This window comes from Phoenix dactylifera, chromosome 1, assembly GCF_051530095.1.
Source record: "Phoenix dactylifera cultivar Ajwa chromosome 1, Ajwa_hap1_PhDact_Kaust_v1.1, whole genome shotgun sequence".
In the NCBI taxonomy this organism is placed as follows: Eukaryota; Viridiplantae; Streptophyta; class Magnoliopsida; order Arecales; family Arecaceae; genus Phoenix; species Phoenix dactylifera.
Genome location: NC_143190.1, coordinates 58,820,046 through 58,840,619, shown reverse-complemented (window position 1 = coordinate 58,840,619; position 20,574 = coordinate 58,820,046). Strand labels below are relative to the sequence as shown.

The 20,574-nt window shown below is 38.2% G+C and overlaps 2 protein-coding genes across 3 annotated transcripts; both read left to right on the top strand.

Annotated features, from left to right (window-relative positions):
* The first annotated feature begins 109 nt into the window (after nucleotides 1–109).
* LOC103723411 (transcription elongation factor 1 homolog) lies at nucleotides 110–6,353 on the top strand. Of its 2 annotated transcripts, XM_017846720.5 has the most exons (6): nucleotides 217–345; nucleotides 2,983–3,066; nucleotides 4,009–4,142; nucleotides 4,659–4,729; nucleotides 5,906–5,927; nucleotides 6,027–6,353. In XM_017846720.5, exons 3-6 carry the CDS (start codon nucleotides 4,030–4,032, stop codon nucleotides 6,085–6,087), a joined length of 267 nt encoding a protein of 88 aa, XP_017702209.1. In that variant the 5' UTR covers nucleotides 217–345; nucleotides 2,983–3,066; nucleotides 4,009–4,029; the 3' UTR covers nucleotides 6,088–6,353. The 2 variants fall into 2 exon arrangements, with proteins under 2 accessions (XP_008812538.1, XP_017702209.1); XM_008814316.6 differs by lacking the exon at nucleotides 2,983–3,066 and having other exon boundaries at nucleotides 110–345.
* Nucleotides 6,354–7,958: 1,605 nt separating this feature from the next.
* CAD1 (MAC/Perforin domain-containing protein) lies at nucleotides 7,959–19,850 on the top strand. The gene is made up of 6 exons (XM_039125409.3): nucleotides 7,959–8,522; nucleotides 11,688–11,926; nucleotides 12,195–12,390; nucleotides 16,833–17,016; nucleotides 17,192–17,355; nucleotides 19,098–19,850. Exons 1-6 carry the CDS (start codon nucleotides 8,238–8,240, stop codon nucleotides 19,707–19,709), a joined length of 1,680 nt encoding a protein of 559 aa, XP_038981337.3. The 5' UTR covers nucleotides 7,959–8,237; the 3' UTR covers nucleotides 19,710–19,850.
* Nucleotides 19,851–20,574: the final 724 nt, after the last annotated feature.

Genomic DNA, 20,574 nt, shown 5'->3' with positions numbered 1-20,574 from the left:
AAAGAAAAAGAAAAACTTGCCGCCATGCTGCCACGAATGTGCGGAAGAAAAAGAGAGAGAAAACAAAACAACTCACCATTGGACAACAAACACCTTGCATGCGCAGCTCGCGCAGTTGCGGTCTGAAAAGAACAATTGGACCCGATCGGTTGCGTGTCCGATGGAGGACGGTCCACACCAACGGTTTCGTTAGGTTTAATCGAACCAAGGGGGGGCGGAATCCTGTGGCCGCCTCCACGGAAGGAGCTCTCTCTTTTTTTTGGTACAAAAGGAGGAGCTCTCTTTCGCTGCAGGTGCCAGAGCCCCTTCTCTCCCGTCGTCGTTATCATCCCCAATCTCTTTAAGGTAAGGCTTCGAGTTCCTTTCTCCTCTCTTTTCGATCGTTCTCTCATCGCATTCTTTTATAATCTCACGTCTCCTTTCCAAAGTTTATGTGATCAGGACGGATTCTTGACGCATCGGCTAAAATAGGGTGTTCTTTTAGAAAAAAGACAAATTTCTGGGTCTTCTGTTTTTTCCCCCGCAATTTCTGTTTATAATTCTACACTATAATCTGGATCTAGGGTTTTCAAAGGCTTTCAAGATTCTTTCTGACCTCTTTAATTAATCTTTTTCTAGCTTCAGTTGACTGCAGTTTGAACTGTTCCCAAGGAATTTATATTGCTTTCTTGATTTGTTCTGAGCTGTCTTCGTAGATTTGGATATAGTCGTGTTATTTTTCAGAGGTCTGATTTATTTAAGAAAAATCTTTGGTGATAAATCGAGATATTTAAAGTTTCGAGCTTCGCTCATGTGGAAAATACGAGAATTTTTTGAAAAGAAACATAATAATGTCTCGCAAAACAGTATGAGGTGATGAACTTGCTGTGCTATGTAATGCATGCAATTCATTTTATTATTTCACCTTACTCCATATTACTGATTACATTGTGTTGAATTTCTGGTTATCAACTAGCTTACTGAAAGTACGGAATCCAATCTACGAATAATGCAAACTAAATTTCAACGATCATTGGTTAATATATTGACATCTTAATAAAACGATATAGGATTCTATGGTTATGGAACATAATATTGCATTTAAAATGCCCTTCTTAGAACCTCTTGTTGTCAGAGCTTGGTGAAAGAGATTGCACCTGTTTTGATATTTCTTCATGATCCTTCCTTATGAAAGTTTTTATGATTGCTTGAGTGGATTTTTATTTTGTTCCACCTTGCTACAAATATCATTTGGTGAGAATTTCTTGAAAGATATGATTCCCTATTAGCTTCATTCTTATCTTGCAGCTCTCTGGTGCTTTTTCCCACTTATTTTTTGTTAGCTGCGCCAGGAATCCTTTGATTTTTCAAGAAAATAATCTCATACAATCCATATGCCCGTCTTATGTTTTCACTTGAGCATCTATATTATGGAATTTGAGACCTTAGTTGCTAGAATCGAGAGTAAGTGCTAGAGCGGACAGGTGTAGATGCAGAGAAGAGGATATTTTAGAACCACTTCTAATGAGAAAGCACTTAGGGAAGCATATGCAGTCTTTAGATTTTGAGAAGATTCTGAAATGGGGGTATCATCCTGGTAAAGGATTCTGGCCACTAAGTTTCAAACCTTAGGAAGCAGCAGACTAAATTTTTATATGGCTTTATGTTGAGTTGAGGTGTCAATGGTAAAGGATTGGATTCATCTTAAATGTCAAATCATTGAATTATAACCAGAGATGGAAAATTCTACCTATAATTTATTAATCAAGCTGCTGCAAAGTTATTATTCTAAACATAGCTTCATTTGAAAACCATGAAAATGACTGGACAGAATTCAAGTAAACTAGCAATGTATTATATGTTCTTCTTACCAGATAAACCTGTACTTTTAAACTAAATTACTTAGCAAAATGACTGCACTCCACTGAGATATGTAAGACTAGTCCTAAAAATAGTTCCAAAAGTGTAAAATTTGTGAACCTGTTCAATACGCTTTCCATTAGCCACAATTCACCGGAGACTGGCATCAATTTTTTTCTGCTTAGCAACTGAGGAATCCAATCTATGGTACTAACTAGCATTCTAAGAAAATGGGGAAAAACTCTCTGCTGGTTGCCTATTTCATGGGCATGACTGCACACCTGGTCTATCCATGTGTCCATGTCCTTTAGGTTTACATCCAGAGTTGGATTCAAAATAAATCAAGTATGACATGATTATAAACTCAACTTGCCTGCTTTGGTTTATATCAAATCCTTACATGAAAATATTTAGAAATTTCTTCAAAATTGCGACGTGGATCTGATACAGTTATTACTCTATCTGATTCCTATGCCATTATATAAAATGTCATAATAATTATTGATATATTAGCAAGAAAAGAAGGTAACAAAGTATGGATATTCTAAAAGCAATGAGTACACATATACTGCCGAGCCTTCATTTATGAGATGGTAGGCTTTCCTATATACCTACAGCAGCTCTGGTGTCTTGTAATTTTATGTATATACTATATAGTATTATTGTTTGTATCTTGTTATGCAAATCTTTCCCTGGTCAGGTTAAGTCCAGAAACAAAAAAGCTCTCATCCTTGTGTGGATTATTATCATACGTAATTTTTTAACATGGCAATTACTTGGTCTGAGAATTGGCCATTTGTATTATAAGTTACATTTTTGCTAGTAGCCTAAATAAAAGAAGAGCATACACATTTGGATGTAATAAAGAAGCCATTTGCTTGTGGGATAGTTGCTAGGTGGTCCTTATGCAGATAAATAACATGGTTTTAGTGAATTTTTGTTTCAAATAGTTACCTACTTTAAGGACCAGATTTTTTGAATGCTTCATAGTTTTTCCAGTTCTTTGTACCTCTCTGCAAATTTGATGATTTAAGCAGTTTTCGGCTAATTTCCAATTTAATGCTGGTTGAATGAATGCCTGGTCCTAGGTGGATGATGTCAGACTGGTAACTACAGTTTGCTCTCTGTGTTTTTCTTTCACAGGCTTCAATTCTGATCCAAGCCAAAAAAATGAAGATTTTTTCTGGGACTTGTTCATCCGGCATCCATACTTCATTAATTATAAAAGTATAAACCTATCTGAGGCAGTTAGGGCATAGTCAGATTCTCTGAGGATCCATTTTCTGAATTCTTATGGGTTAAATATATGTTGAGTATATCTAAGCACAAAGTTTTTGCAGAAAGAACCAAGATCTGATTGATTAGCAAAAGAATAAGGGATGCTGCAAAATGTTAATTTTACTCTTCTTTTGTCTTCTTAATGCACAAGGATACTGTGCTTCTTGAAAATTGAAGTCCTATCTTCTTATCTGATTTCGACAGTTTAGCCACCTTCAGAACACGTCGTGGCTTTGTATGTGTGTTGTTCTTCCACACTAGAGCTGTTACATTAGTAATAATTAGATGGCCAATTAGGATGAGACCTTTATACAGTATTTTACATCCATCATTTTCATTTCGATATGTTAGCAACCTAAGGTTGTATAGGATATATCCTAGCTACATGAATGGTTGAACTTCCAAAATCATGGTAGTCATAATAAATGCTATTTTCTTAAGATAGATGGTCTTATTTATAGCGCACGCACATTTACTTTGAGTGACAGTGCTTGATAAATGTGTTCGTATTGACTGGTGTTGTTTACATACTTCTGTTTGCTAAATAAGAAGCTATAAACATATGATATTTTATAAAATTTTAAAAATAGTATATATTGTTTGATTCCCGAATCCTTGGTTCAAGGTCTTGAAGGTAACTCTGACATGTTAGATTTTGTTTCCCATGCTGAATGTGTTAAATATTTCAATTAAGAGCTCCTTCATTGTCTTGATATTTGTGAAACATATCTTGTCACTTCTTTAAACTTTTGGTATCTTCTTTCTTTCTCTATTCTTCTTCTTCTTCTTTCTAAAGTCTTGCTTGAATGAATATTAAGAATTTAGCCTGTTTGTTGTTGCTAATCATTATACATACTGGAATTAACTAATTGAATTTTATTACTGATTCAGTTGAAAAATTGAAGCTCAATCATGGGAAAGAGGAAATCAAGGGCAAAACCACCTCCAAGGAAACGAATGGATAAACTTGATACTGTATTTTGTTGCCCTTTCTGCAACCATGGAAGCAGTGTTGAGTGCCGCATGTATGCATGATCACCTTTGATCCTTGAAATAGGCTACAGTAGACTTGAATATTTGGAAAATCTTCCTTGTTTAATAATTCATTTACTGTTGGTAATCTGTAAAACATATTTGAAAGTTACCAAATCTAGTTAGATTATAATTTTTTTAGCTATGTTTAACTCCTTTTGTTACAGTTGTAGGTTTTTCCTAGCAGGTATGTCTAGGGGTTAGAGACAGGTTCAAAGAAGATGAGTTGTTTATTGACTCTCCATGTATAGATGTATCCAACTGCTGAAGAACTGTAGGAATTTTCCTGCAATCAATAACAGTCACTTTTTCACCTTCCTTATTGATTTTTCTTGCAGCATTTCTAGTTCCCACATGGCACATAGTATGACAAAATAGTCAGGACACATGATGCTTATTGGCTTTGTTCATGGTATACTAAAGATAGATTTATGATGTTCTCTCAGTAGCTTATAGAGATCATATATATTTTAATTTCAGTCGCACTTAGAAACCATCTTATTTTTCAGTGACATGAAGAATTTGATTGGTGAAGCTGCATGCAGGATTTGCCAAGAAAATTTCAGCACCACCATCACAGGTATGTTCATGAACAGTTAGTTAGATTCAGGCTTTTGAGTTTGCACTACTACATGGTTTTGTGGTACTACTATTTCTAAGTATCAGCAGAAGCTGTATATGCTTAGGCCGTCTTTGGGTAATCCTACTGGATGTGTGGGATTGGGAAGGGAGGGAGACAGAGGGAGAGGGCAGCAGGATGGTGATGATGAGGAAAACGGAGAGGCCTGAGCATTGCAGGAAAGACAAGAAAATGATCAATGGGGGGTCTTTTTTCTTTCTTCTTCTGCAGTATATGGGCTGGGGGGAGGGGGCTTTCCAAGTCTCACAAATCCAGTGGGATCACCCAAATAGGCCCTTATTGGGGATTGCTACCTCATAATTTTCATAAGATGCCATTTCTTCTGTTTTATTTATCCTGAAAAAAAGTTAATGCATTTTCAATTGTAAGCTTTATTGCTAGCTTTATCTGGGCTTCTAGCATGTGGCAGGGCTAATGCAAGTTGGCTCAGGAGACTGTCTTCCAAAACTTCTTAACCCCCACCCACCCCCCACCTCCCACCTCCCACCTCCCACCCTTCAAAACGGGAAAAAGGGAGAAAAAAACCACGTCCAAGTTTGAGTTGGACTCTAATTAGGGAATTCTTTGTTCAGATTAATAGTAGGATCTTGGGGCAGTTCAGATACAGGTCTGAGTGAAACTGATTCCGGCCAAGCATATCAGAAGAAGGTTAGGGCATGCTAAAGAAAAATGATTGATACACTAATGAAGGACCGGCATCATGAGATGGTCATGGTTGTTGGTGGGTTAGCTTGCCTTCTGTTAAACATTGTTAATCTTCTCAAGGACCATGTCCTTTTTGCAATTCAACAGCGAAAAGAGTTGGTCTTAACTGATGCTAGCCGAGGTCCAGTCTGATGTTGATGTTGGCCCCTGATCCATAGTTGAGGTCTGGCCTTCTGGATGCCCTACCCACTGTCCAGACTCCAGATCTAGCTGAGGCTGGAGTAGACCTGGTTAATCAATAAGCTTTAGTTGTTGGTGATGACCAAAAAGAAAAATAGAAGGGCACAGAAAACAATGGTATCATAAATTATGAGATTCACAGCTAACCTTGATTTTTCAATTATTCTAGCTAGAACTCTACTGATTCTTGTGAATGTTCTGGCTGACCTCTTATTTTTCCTTCCTTTGCAGCGCTGACCGAGCCTATAGATATGTAAGTAGGCTTCTTGTCCACATATTGTATCCAGATTCTTATTTAGCCCGATTTTTAGATATGCGAGCACAACATCTGATACGAGGTCATGTGTTACAGATACAGTGAATGGATCGATGAATGTGAGCGGGTCAACAACCTTGAAGATGATGCTAGCTAAGTTCCTAGTTTTCTGGGAAGTTGTTTCTACCTAAAGCTTCTAGTTTGTGGGTGTGTCCTTTGAAGCGGTCTGTAGAAAGATGTAAACAGAACCAGCATATCTGATGATATACCATAATAGTACATAGTGGACTCTGGTTGCGTGCTTCATCTGTACTTCAAACCAAATAGAGCTATCAGTGATGCATGTATTTGCTCATATTGTAAAGAGTTGCACAGGATGCTGGATTGGACGGTTGCTGTTGAAATAGTTTGCTTATTCATGCGCGTGATGAGGTACTAGTGATTGTGTTTAAATTGAGGTGAATTTCCCAAATCACTTGTGACCACTGACCAGCCACTTTCTGGAATGGGCTCTTAAATATTAAATGGAAAAGAAAGGAAAACCCTCAGAAGCATGCACTAGTTGATGAATTGGCCCTCTGAGCTGAGATGTGCCATTGGTATTGGCACTTCTTTCTTGCACATTAAAGCATTTTTCTTTGTCTACCATCATCTACATTTCACATGGAACTCTTTTAACAATTAAGTGCAAAACAAATTTGTTCACACAATCTAAGTGAGAAGGAAAAAGTCAACGAAAATCGATAGCGCTTTCTCAGTGAGAAAAAGAAAATCCAAGCAATCAATTGCAGGATAATATTTGTTAGCACTCTATTTGTGAACACATGGGTTCTCGTATCTGTGAAGCCATGTGTGAATTGTGATGAGGGAGAATATTGGCCATTATGATCTTGAATTGTTCCGAACTCTCTAACCTACATATTAATCGGTGAGTTATGCTGATCGGTCCAGTCGTGGAATAATGCCAAGAATTATTAAATATATAATCAGTGCATTAACATTGCAAGGAGCCGTTGCCAAATATTAAACATAAGAGGCTAGCTGTCACTATGCAGTTACCGTGCCTCCTGACGATTAAGGTAACAGATCATCACCCCATTCTATACATAGAGATGATCAGAGGATCCCAAATAAGCACTCCTCTACTCTGATTCTCTCTCTTTTCCCACTGTTGCTTTAGATTTTTACTAACTTAAGCATCGAAAGGTTCCATGCCGAAAACTTTTTGGCAAGCGGACTTTCTTTCAGGTCGTTCTTATCTTCCAAAGTGGCGACGTTGGTCCTCTTTTATCTTGAAGCTACTTCTCAACTCTTGACCTATCCGCTGTTCACCTCAGTATCGATTGACTTCAACGGACCTCGAGCAGTAATCGACCTCAACTCAGATTCTAGAATAGATTGGCGCCAACTTCAAACTCGTATTTGCAAAAAGAGAGACCAAACTACTTTGCAATCAATCATGAAGTCCTTAAGAAGTCGAGGTTCATCCAGTGCATCACAACGATGGACTCAACCCAAATCCAATGGTTCCTTACAAAGCCTGTCGCATGCTCCGGTGCCATAGATTCTAGCAGCAACAGATTATATCATCCATCAACTGTTCTTTATTGATAAATAACGGATTTCCTTATATCATTGCCCCAAAGCTCCTGGACCATTTTGGTTCATCCAAATTAATCACTTCCTATCTTAAGAAAGACATGATTTTATGGCATGTTTGGGGACCCTCCTTGGCGCTTGGACATCCGCAGATCATCCACAAAGTCCAGCTGCCTTGATGTTTGCAGCGGCCATAAAATTACTCCGTTAGACGTCGAGGGCAACGTTAGAAAGCGAAGGGGAGAGGAAGAATTGGCATGTTAGGTAAAACCGGTTGAGATCGTCGATTACAGTTTGACTATGATGCTAATTTGACCTTTTGACTTCTATAGGACATGATGCAAAATTCTTTAGCGTGCCAGCGAATAGCAGATGGACGGCTACGGGATCCAAAGAAGGAGCTAAAGAGACCGCAAGCTCGGTTTGATTGATAGACAAGTCAAAAGCGTCTTTTTTCTTGCAATCTGTCGCGGCGGTCAAAATGCCCTCAACCGCACCCTTTTCTTTTTCCCCTTTCTTTCTCTTCCTTGGAAAACCCAGTCGACTCGCGAGGAGGAGAGAAGAAACACCTAACCACGCAACCCCCTCCGGCCTTCGATTTCAACGATAACAATTAACAACGAGAGATGCGGAGATTCCCACTTCCGCCGGAGAGATGAGATGAGATGAGAACAAGCCCTACCCGTGCCCATCTCTCCTTCTTCTCCCATGGAGAGGCCGCGGCCGCCGCCGGCGAGCTCCGACGCTCTAATCTCCAGTCTCTCCAACGTTGTCCAGGCCCTCGGCCGGGGCTTCGATGTCACCTCCGACACCCGCCTCCTCTACTGCAAGGGCGCCCCGGGCTCCCGTCTCGTGCTGGTCGATGACGGGCGCACCAGGGACGTCGTGATCTCCGAGGACGGCGGCGTAGTCCTTCCTGATGTCTCCCTGGATATCGATATTTTCAGGGAGCAGAGCCAGCGGGAGACCACCCCTGTTTGTAGCTTCCAGGAAGTAAGTCAAATAAATCCGATCTTTTTCTCACTCGGTTTCTTTTTTTTTATTCTCCTTCTGTTCCGTGATCTGGGTTTGTCTGGACTTTTGAAGTTATGAGATCGGGTGTCTGTTCTTTCTTGGACTAGATGCTGATGGGGTTTTGGTTTATGAGTTTCTTTTTGGGAGGGAGTTAGGGTTTCATTTGCTATGTTTTGATAGGTTGCTTCTGGTCTGATTTCAATTTCTTTTCGGCATCATTTTTTGTTCTGATCAAACTGCGCTAGCCTTGAATTTTGATGTTATTAATCATAGTAGTCTTGGGTTATCTGAGCCTTTTCGTTTAGAAGAAAAGGTGTTCTTTCTTTCCTTCCCTTATCAGGTCGCCCGACAGACTTAGATTTCAGCTGGAAATGCTTTGGCTTTACTTTTGTTAATTACAGCTTGTCAAGTAATCATAATCCTGGCGTGAATCTGATCTCCAGATATAGGTGAATCAATCTTGAAGTGTGGGCGATATCTTAGTGGTGGCACGGTTTGAATATAATAATTCTTTTTGAGAAATATAGGTTTGACATCAAGTCTAGAATATGGTCAATCTAAAGAATTACATTCATGTGGCTATAAAGATGACACTTAGGCTGCCAGGATAAGTTCCTTACAGAATTCCAGGTCTTCATGAAAGCTCGAGTTTTGAGGAGAGTTAAAAAGAGGAATGTAGACTTGAGGTTGACTTTGTGCTATAGAGTGCCAGAATTATAGCACACATAATTGCAGGGTTACAGACATCCTAATTTCCCTTGCTGGAATGTCTGAAACTGGACATGGCAAGCTTGCTTGTTGCAATAGTTGGTAATGAACATCTTTTGAAACAGCCTGTTCATTGCATCAAGGAAAGGTTCATGAATGACGATTATGCATTTGCTGAAGATATTGTTTCACAAGTTCAAAAGTACTGAAAAGTAATCAGAATTTCCAGTGGCCATTGATAAACATTGATGTTATATTATTTGATTGAACTAATGGCTCAGACTGTGGCAAATTCTGTTGGGGAGGAGTAAATTTATATATGATTGAAGCAATAGGATTTTTGACCTTTTTGAATGATCTGTTGCCATGCAGAGTTAAATTTTATAACATTTTTAGCATTGCTTCAGCATTGTTTGAATCACTTGTTTTTGCCTTGATGGGTACAATTTCTATTTCGTCAATTGGATAAGAGGTTATGAAGTTCTTGATAAATATTGTTGTTTTGGTATGCAGCAGAGGTAAAGATGGTGGTTCATGGTGGGAGTGATTATATGGTCTCTTTAACATAACATGCACATTTCAGAAATTATCATGAAGGAGAAAAATATTGAGAGTATATGGAGAACCATAACAAGATCGAGTGTTGCGCTATTTTAGGTTTTATGTATTCCTAGTTATGACTTAGTAGGGCAGGATTTTGGTCAGGAATAATGGGTTGGATATGGTCCGGTTCAGATGTAGGACCTATTGCTTAGATTTAAATGCATGCAAATGCGGCACACAAGCTGCTACCAAATCTAATTATTTTAATTTTAGATAAGTATCTTGAACCCTCGCAAGGTGCTCATGTGCTTTGTGGTGATGAGCTGATTAACAATTTGATTTATTCAGTATTATACTTTGGACATGAACCCTAGTGCACCTATATATATTTAATTCTAGAGGACCCTGGATTTGGTGACTTGAGCTGCAGATTTAGGCACTGAATCTGTCTTTTGTTTTCAAAAATTGCAACAAACTTTCTGAAGTACTACTCTTAATGACACCAGGAGTTGTCTTCATGTAATTACGATCTAGCACTTTATCTTATAAGATACTAGTTATTTACATCTACTAATTCAAGTTTTGGAATATTTGCTTGATAATTTGGGAAAATATGGATGATTATTTTATTCAACATATATAAATAAACCATGGCTCAAAAAATTTATGACTCTGAAATGCTTATGCTTTTATGTAATGTTTGTGCAATTATCATCAAATATCTTTTATGTGTTTGATCTTTTATGAGTTGCTCAATCCAATTTGGATTCCTGATATCTTCAGGTTGAAAGGCCTTTTTTAAAAGTTGTCTAGTATGGAAGTGGAAAAAGTCAAATGATTTGCATCGGGTTCCTATTCTAATGCATACAAACTTGAGCTAAACCTAACCAAAACCACTCATGCACTAGCAATACTTGCTCCATTTCCATTGGTCGGTCAACTTTTGTCAGTTGATCTCGTCTGTTTGAGCAAAATGCTGTAGTTTATATTGTTGATCGTAGTTTTTGTCAATTTTAATCTTTGTAATTCAGAAGGTATAAAAATGCCTCAACAGTAAGCTGATATTCTCAAACCATTAGAATGTGCTGCTAATTCCAAATACCAAGTTTTGAAAAATCAAAGTCTTGCAAAACTTATCTTAGTTTGCAGAATGACTCAAATTGTACCTTTTGATTCATTTATTCAAGATCAACAATATTTTAGTCAACATAATACTGAAATTTCTTACTAGAAGCCCATTTGACCAGACTTTAGGATAACAAAGTTATTACCTATCAGCATTTCAATTATTTTAAAAAAAATCAGAGGCGCTGAGCCAAATTTTTGCTTAACAGATGGTTCATGTTAGATAGCGAAAGTGACAGGAACTATGAGGATTACTTAATTGATAGTGCCTCTATTTGGCAGAAATTCCAGCAGAAAGAGTTGTTGTTAAATACTGAAATTGATAGGCATTTTAGAATGTTAATCTCTGCAAACCTTTTAAGTAACACTCCTTGAAGATACCAGAAAATGTCGTGAATAAACTGGTAAGTTTGGTCTTCTTTAATGAAACCAATATAGGCGAGAAGGAATTCGTGTATTGACCGTTTTCTTTGCATTTGATTATAAGCACCATAAATATGATTATCCATAATGTTTACTTTTGCCTGTTGACCTTTGTGGTTCAGCATGACAAACTAATATTTGTCTCATATACTACCCAAGTTCCTTTAGCATTCACGGAATGTAGTTACATATGATACCACTATCTATTGAAAAATAAATTTCTGCATTATACTGAATACAGTTATCATGCCTGATCAGTCTCTGCATCTCATTTATCTATTTTGCCTGCGATATTTTCTATGAGATTCAAATACTAAGTACCATGGGATTCTGTATTATCCTCAGATGGCTGAATATTTTAATGAGAAGTCAGGTTTATCAGAAAATGTACCTCTTGGCAGTTTCGATTCTATGTTCAGTTTTACTGGCTCTTGGAAAATTGATGCTGCAGCAACAAAAGCCCTTGCAGTGGATGGTTATTTTATTCCTCTATACAAAGTTGTTCTTATGAATGCTGAATTGGTGTTGCGAGAAGATGTCAGGCGTGCTGTTCCACAGAGCTGGGATCCATCATCCTTGGCTAGGTTAGTAGGTAATAAACTTGTTCACTGTGTTTAGGTATTGTCAGCATAGTTTTGTCTTGAAATTACAATCTCTGGACTAGGGACATTTCTAGATTTTTTTACTGGTCTGTGCTACTTGTCACAACCTTGTAGTCATGGAAAAACCTCTGCTTTTATCTCCAAGGCGAAGGCATTGAATCTATCAGTTGTTTCTTTTCTTTGTTAGTGCTCTCTCTCTCTCTCTAGATGCTCTTGATTATCAAGTGACTCTTTCCTGTTCTTTCTTCAGCTTTATTGAGAATTTCGGTACCCATATTATTACATCTGTGACTGTCGGAGGTAAAGATGAAGTGTATATCAAACAGCACCATTCATCTCAGTTATCAGCATCTGACATTGAAAAGTATGTGAAAGACATTGGGGACCAGAGATTTCTAAACTTGGGTAACCAGTCTGATGCTGCTCCCTACAATTACAAGGACAAGGTTAGTGCCTTTTGCTACTTTAGATGCATAGATCATAATGTATTATGTGAGAAATATTTTTGTCATACAATTTTAGTATCTGTTCAAATGCACGGATTGCGGATCCTTCTCTGCTTAACGACTGTGACATGCGCTCCTACCTATGAAGTGTTCCACATCTAATCAGAAAGGAGTTAACTATGTTCCACTTCATTTTACTTTGTCATAAGGTTTTCTACAGTAGCTAATATATCACCACTGAATTAGGTAAATATTTATGATTACTTTATTCATCTGTAGATGATTCAGAAAATTACAAATAATTTAATTACCGTCAGCCATGTATTGGCCAAAAGTGTTTACCATGGACTTTAGTTTGTGATAGTTATATGCTCCATCATTTTATTTGGGACAAAAGTGTATCTGATTCCCTTTGATCTTATAATTTATTTGTATACACATTTTAGGATACAAAAAGACCTTAACCAGTACTGTTGCTTTTTAGGTCTTCCTATTCAATTTTAAATATATTGTTGATATAATTTATATTATCTCATACTGCTTTTATGCCCAATTATCCTTGAGCCTCTGTCCCGTCACATCAGTTTGATGTTATGGACTTGAGTTTCAGTTTAATCATGAGCTTTGGCATTTTTTTTATTTCACGGTTTCATAGGCTGACATTTTTCATCGTGCATATGATAGTTTGTTTGTTGCTGCACCACAGACAATTCACTTTTTTTCCTAGCTTAATGATTTCTTTGTTGGCTTTCATGCCATGGTAAATTTGGTTTCATCATTACCCCTAATCTATTGTTGATTGAGCTGATTATTTCATCAGTCAACAATATGCTAATATCTTTGGACTTTGGTGTGTTCAGTTAGTGACATTTGGCTTTTGAACTGCTAAGAAGGATGACATTTAATGCAAGAAAAATTCTCTTAATCAACATATGGACAGCAGCCAGGGTGATTGAGAAAATAACAAAGAAGAAAATGGAAGGAATGATTGAAAGGAGGGGTTAGATCTCAAAGTGTTTGATCAGATAAATCGGATTTATTTTCAGTTTTCAGAATTTTATGTTTTAGTTTTTAGGCTGAGATCAAGTGAGCCTATTACAGTTTTGAAGATCCTCATGTTTCATACGAGCCATATTGTAGCATACTGTTCATGGGTTCTGTTCATATTACATGGGGGAGGTGGTGCTTTTTTCTTGGGGATTCAAAATAAGGCTAAATTAGGATTTTTCTATTTATCAAGTCTGGGTGTGAAGGATGTGTTTTTGATGATGGAAAGGATGAAGTTTTGAAGAAATTGTTTTATGTCAAGGTTATTCCCTATGTGAGCCATGAAGTTAGTGTAAAACCCATAGTTGCTAGATTAGGAAACGAGTTCGAGAAACAATATGAGAAATAGGAGCATGAAAAAAATTGATAAAAAATTCTGCAATTCAGGAAACAGGAAATATTTATATAAATATAAAATTATTCATATACTTAGTACAAGACATAAAAAATATATCTTAACAAAATTAACAAATTATTAAAATTTTTATCCTAATCAACAACCTCCTTACCCAAACTTGTTTAAAGACTTCAATAAATTGATAGATAAAAAGTCTCTTTAACCACTCATTCCCTATATATCTTTTAAAAAATGCAGAAGGGGTAAATTTTTTTTTTTCTTTTTTTTATGGGAGTGTGGGATCTATATTGTGATTCCACATATATTCTAGTAGATAACAGTTATTTAATTAAAAATAATTTTGGATTTGTAAGATGCGTACTCGAAGAAGGAAACTTGAGGAAGAGTCTTTTATGGAAAGATAACTCATATCTATCGGGCTTTTTTTTTCATTATGTGGAGTGGGAATAGAATCACATGTGGAAGAGAGTATATGAAGCAAGGTTGGCGGAACCGTCCCGAACTAGGCGGTTCTGGCCGTTTTGAGCTATACTAGTGGCTCATCGGTACGTTTCGGCAACTGAAACGAGACCCGTTGCCGGAGCTAGAGAAGGAGAAGGAAAGAGAGCGAGTGGGGGAGGGAGGGAGGGAGAGGGAGAGGTTGGGACGTCGGCGGAGGAAATGAAATAGGGGAAGCGGCCGCGGCCTCGCTTTTCGCGGACTCGGCTAGCCTCCATCGGCCCTCCGCTGGCGTCCGCTACCCTCCTCCGGCCTCCCTCCCTCTCTCCCCCTTTTTTCTTTCTCTCTTTTCTTCTCTCCCATGTACCGTGCCCTCTGTCGGTGTAGGCCCTTCCGTTCCGTCCCGTACTGAGTCGTGCCATCAGAGAACCAATATGGTGCCCAATACCGGTTTCTCCGACCTTAATATGAAGCATGGCGAGAGCAAGTGCATGAGAGCACTCATTCTTTTCTCATCCAATTTTGAGAATGCAAATTCTGCATTTCTTAAGACAGGCTTGGCGCTCATTTCTAAGTTCGATTTTTTGAGACACTGCTTTTGGAGTGGGAAACACATTTCTTGTCATCTATGGCAAAACCTACTCTTGGGTGCGGTGTGATTCCTATGTCTTTGGTGTGAGTCCATTATATCTTTCCTTGTGCTGATATCATTTTCTTCCTCTTCATTTTTCCCCTTGTTAATCTTTATGTCAATTCTACCTGACTTGCCCTGGAGTAATTTGTGTCAAAGATTTATGAGTTGGGCTTAGATCTTGATCTAACAATTTAGGGTGGAGATATTAAGATATAAGATAGGGGCTAGACTCCTACTCCTCTCTCTCTCTCTCTCTCTCTCTCCAGAGGCTGAAACCCTTAGTGGTTGCCTTTGTGGCTCTGCTTTGCTTCCTCCCAGTTCACTGCTAATGACCATGAGTCATTCGTAACCAGCACATGCTCTACTTCCTTTGTGTTAATCCCATATATGGAACCCCCAACCTCTCTCTCTCTCTCTCTCTCTCTCTCTTCCTATTCAGATCATGAAGCCATTTTTTCCATCCATCCTATTTTTGCTTTAGAAGTTTGAATTGATTTAAATCTGCATCATCTAAGGTTTTTCTTCTTTTTTTTCTGTGTGTGTGTGTGAGAGAGAGAGAGAGAGAGAGAGAGAGAGAGAGAGAGAGAGAGAGAGATTGGACTCAGTCCACTCATCTAGGGTTGTTTATTCCTTCAATTTCTTCATGATCTGTATGATTTTGTTGGTGCTAGAGAAATGAAACATTGATGACACTATCCTAATCTAGGGTTTATAATTGTGATTAGTTCTATGTTCTATTCCTCTGTTGTGATGTCTTGTCAATTTGGCTTTTATTTGTTGGGAATCTTGTGATTTTGTAAATCTATGTAGACCAGAAGTACATTAGATGACTGAAACATCAGTTTATCAGTTGCTCAGATTTAAGCAATCTATCAGTCTGTGTAGTCTAGGGATTTGTAACTGAGATGTTCTAATTTCCTACGACTTTGGTGGTCCTTGTTCTTTAGTTCAGTTGGTGATTTGAAAATCTTGTGTGTATTTTTATGAAAACTCGATCCATGGATCTAGGTACTTCCATTAGGAGAATGAATGGTAGACCTTGAGTATATATATATGTATGTATGTATGTATGTTCTTTTATGAAAACTCGATCCATGGATCTAGGTACTTCCATTAGGAGAATGAATGGTAGACCTTGAGTATCTAGGTCCACTTAGAGCTAAATTTTATGACACATTTCTCTCTCTTTCTCTCTCTCTCCCTTGCTCTCGCTCTCGCTCTCTTGCTTGCGGGCTCACTCCCTCCCCCCCCTCTGTAGTTGTTGTGACTTATTCAAATGAATTCAGTTGGGTTATTGTGTCACACATCTAGAGCTCCAAACAAATGAGAGTATACATGAACTGCTTACAGCAAGCTCTATAATAAGCTTGTTTGAGCTCGTTCAATTAGAAAACAAGCAAACTCAAACTTCAGTTAACTCAGTTTGTAGATGGGCCAGGCAAGAAGACTCCAGTGCTGAAAAAATGAGTAGAAGCTCCAGTGTGGCTCAATAAGAGGCGCAGTCAAGCTTGTTCAAATATTCAAATAGCTTGAATATTTGCCAAGGTCAAGCTTGGCATGAGTTTAAACACCTGTCTCATATGACAAGCCAAGGGAGGCCTCAGCAACTTAAAGCCCAGCTTGGCTTGTTTGCGGTGCTACGGATATCTGATACCCACCCAGTCGGGTTGAGGATGGCTTTTTGCTGAACCAACAGAATGCTGGATTGGATCGAGTTGGCTGTTTAAAAATTTCAGGTTGCATTTGGTTTGACCCTGATCTGACCAAACCTGACCAGTTTACAGGCCTGTCTGCCCATATTTGGGCATGTACTTTGTTTTCTCATGATTGTTCAAACAGGCATGTGGTGATCGTCTTTAGCTATTTGAGAAATAGTTTTGCAAATGATGTCATGAATGTCCAAATTCTTCGATGATGATTCTTTTTCATGTTTGCTTTGCTTAAGTGTTTTTTCTTACTCTGCAGGATGTTACAATAATCTTTAGAAGAAGAGGTGGTGATGATCTTGTTCAAAATCATGCAGAGTGGAAAAACACTGTTCCTTTTGCACCAGATGTTATTAACATGACATTTTTACCCATTGTTTTTCTTTTGAATGGACTTTCTGGACTCCAGTATTTGGCTCGCTCAGTTGATCTATATTTGGAATGTAAGAGTTATTATAATCTCGGATTGCTCATTGACATGTTCTTTTTAATCATTGCTGGCTGATCTATATGTTTATGTTTTTAACCTATGCAAACCTGTTCGCTTTCACATCGGTGGTTGGAGCATGTGTGGCATGACACCTTTGTTTTTCTATTCTTGTGTTTCCATTTCTTCAGACAAGCCTCCTGTAGAGGAGCTGCGGTATTTCTTGGAGTTTCAAATGCAACGAATTTGGGCTCCATTGCCTTCAACTATTCCTGGTCACCAGAGAAAGGAACCTGTATGTCCTTCGCTTCAGTTTAGCTTAATGGGCCCCAGGCTCTATATCAGCTTAGAGCAGGTATGAAGTTCTCACTGTGAAATTCCGTAATAACAGATTCTATGTAGTTCATCTGTATCATTTGCATAGAGTTGCCATACTTGTAGCTAATTCCAACAAGAGTCTTCTTGTAGCTTAGGATTGTCCTCCATCATCCTTCCTAGGTCTGCTTCTGTATATTGACAATTCAGCATATAAAAACAGCTAGTTTCACAGAGTTGTTTTTTGGCAAAGAGAATATTTATGCTAGATAGGGGTACCAAATGTCAGCTTCTTCTACAATGACTAAGAAGAAATTCAAATTCACCATATATAAAACACAACGAATAACTCATTCTAATCAATTTTCTGTTCTATTATCTGGCAAATCATCAGCTCTAAACCAGATATGAATTAAGAGTTATGTCATTGTTTGCATGACTAGATCTTTAAAATGAAATAATTCTATAAATGTCTAACATCTACGTGCCCAGTTAGTAATGTTCCTCACATCAGTTCCAAATTAATGATTAATAGATAGTGTAAAAAGCATGCCCATCCTTGTATGTGTTTGGGCAATTGGTTCATCATATATTTTTTGCTTTAGAAGGCTGAAGGGCCCAAGATGAATTTTCTTGTCGGTATTTTTGTTTAGCCCCTCACTAGCAGTTAATGGACTTGTATTTACAAGCTTCAATTAAAGGAGGCTCTCAACCAAAATTCTTCCAAACCATGAGTATCCTAGCCTACTTAATTTTGAAGAGGTAAAAAATGCAGATCAATTTCTCAATCAAATGGTTTCCTTTTTAATTCAATTTGTCATCACTTACTCATGATTATTGCGATTAGCAAGAATTGGTTCTTCAAATCTTGCTTCTATTCACAATTTGGAAATTATTCTTTCAATGCTGACTCAGCAGTCGAATAGCCATACTAGAAGGAAAACAAGTTTGCCTTTAATAATGATGAATCTACAACCATAAAACATTCTTTCTTGATATGACAACCTCTTTAAAGAGGAAATAGAATTGAAGCTAATTGCTTTCCTAATGTATGTCTTCACGTGTATTTCTTTAACAAATCTTTTCCATTCAATCACTGTTAGGTTCTCCAGGGCTACTTTGTAAGGAGGCCCATTCGGCAAAAAAACCCCATTAGTTTCTGCACCACCTTTTAACTATTTGGAATCGACTTTATGAATCCTTAGTGTACAATCATTGAGGACACCGTTGACGTCTATAAGAATAACCCTTGGCATCTCGGCTGTCTCTTTCAGACAGGCTACATCTTTATGAGCTGATATGCAGAAGTCCCTTTGGCTTGTCCATTGTGGTCCTCAAGTCATATGAGATGGGTTATAAAATCGGAGTAGAAGAGACATGGTCCTGTCAGATGTGGCCTTTGGATCAGACAATACTTGCCAATGGAGGGTTGACACCTCAGCTCATGAAGTTATATTTTGTCTTGAAGGAGACTGCTGAGTTGCTGTCTCAAATAGGACCAGCATGCTGGTAATACTTCCACCTGTTTAAGAATCTATCGTGCAAAATTTTCATATTCAGTATTCAGATATGGAATAGAAATATCCAATGCACACAAGCACTTCCAAAGTTTACCATGCTTGACATGTTGTGTACCAGTGGATTGGAAATCATGGAAAGCTTGACGTGGTTGACGTTCTGTCGGAATTTTATCTCCATTTGTTTATTTTGGAGGACTTGTCAAGCCCGTTTAAGTTGGAAGTACATGCCTAGCTGCTAACTTTAGTTGTCCGTTGGATGCAGGTATCTGTTGGTCGGAAACCAGTCGCTGGCCTCAGGTTGTGTCTAGAAGGAAGCAAGCAAAATCGACTAGCCATCCATTTACAGCACCTTGCTTCCCTTCCAAAGATTCTTGTGCCGCGCTGGGACTCTCATGTGGCAATTGGTCCACCAAAGTGGCAAGGCCCTGAAGAACAGGATAGCCGTTGGTTCGAACCAATTAAGTGGAAGAACTTTGCCCATGTCAGCACTGCACCAATAGAGAGCACCGAAACTAATATTGGGGACCTTTCTGGTGTCTACATTGTGACGGGGGCGCAGTTGGGGGTGTGGGATTTTGGTGCCAAGAGTGTCTTACACCTCAAACTATTATTCTCCAGGGTTCCGGGGTGTACCATAAGGAGATCAGTGTGGGATCACAGTCCATTCAAGACTCTTGCGCCATGTCCAGATGATCCATCTTCTTCAAGCGACAGGTCTAGTCAGATCAGTAAACTTGCGAAGATAGTTGACATGACGGAGATGTCAAAGGGACCAGAAGATACACCGGGCCACTGGTTAGTTACTGGAGCAAAGTTAGGGGTCGAGAAGGGGAGGATTGTTGTACGTGTAAAGTATTCCTTATTAAACTACTGAATCTGATATTACCTGTTTTTCTCCACGTTCACCATCCCATGGTGCATTCTTTCCGAGCTAGCAATTTGTTCTTTTGTTTCTACTGTACATTCCTGGATATCATTGTTATTTATCATAGGGCTTTCCTCTGGGTTTTGTTAATATTTTGGCTTCTGTTAGATTAGAAGTTTTCAATTGATGCGTGCTGTTAATTTTTGATTAATGTATTTTGACTTTTGAGGCTTGAAAACGTAAGGCAGTGCCCCTTTTCGCACAGGCGTAAACCAAGAAAATCTTTTATCAAGACATACGAGCTCGGATGCGACAATTCTAGGAGTCATCAGCCATCGAGATCCTGACCAGAAATTGTGCTAACAGTGAGCTTCTGATCTTTTTGAACTATGGACCTGAATGTACAAAAAATCTCTATCATATTAGCAACTAGTACCGGTGCAAGTGTATATTGTCTTTCCCTCCATCCTAAATCATATCTTATTTATCATGATTATTTGCTGAGACAGATATTGTTAGTTCAATTCTTTTGTTTATATTTTCTCTTACAGGCTAGAAAGTATTTCTTGTTCGTACAAATGACTAAGGCATTTATGAAGATCTTTTTTGTAATTAGAGCATTAAATTGTTGAATTTCATTTCTTCTCAATTAAAAAAATCTGATATCTCATTTGGGAATTGGAGATCAACCAACCAGGTTAGCAGGTTCGGTTATGGAAAAAAGCTGCCCATCTTAGCCTGAACACAAACAAAGTCAGGTCCTAGCAAGCCTGCAACCTAGCTGAAAATAATGTACACCCAGTCCTTGATAGGCCTCAAGTTTTATTTATCAGGAACAGTTTTTATAAAACAATAATTAAAGCAAACGTTTTCT

Bases quoted from the DNA above. Each gene is read 5' to 3' on its own strand.
- LOC103723411 (XM_008814316.6), top strand. From the start codon at position 4,030: ATGGGAAAGAGGAAATCAAGGGCAAAACCACCTCCAAGGAAACGAATG. The intron at 4,730-5,905 runs GTATGTTCATGA...CTTCCTTTGCAG, and splicing joins TTTCAGCACCACCATCACAG to CGCTGACCGAGCCTATAGAT. The intron at 5,928-6,026 runs GTAAGTAGGCTT...CATGTGTTACAG, and splicing joins CTGACCGAGCCTATAGATAT to ATACAGTGAATGGATCGATG.
- CAD1 (XM_039125409.3), top strand. From the start codon at position 8,238: ATGGAGAGGCCGCGGCCGCCGCCGGCGAGCTCCGACGCTCTAATCTCC. The intron at 12,391-16,832 runs GTTAGTGCCTTT...CTTACTCTGCAG, and splicing joins CCTACAATTACAAGGACAAG to GATGTTACAATAATCTTTAG. The intron at 17,017-17,191 runs GTAAGAGTTATT...CCATTTCTTCAG, and splicing joins AGTTGATCTATATTTGGAAT to ACAAGCCTCCTGTAGAGGAG.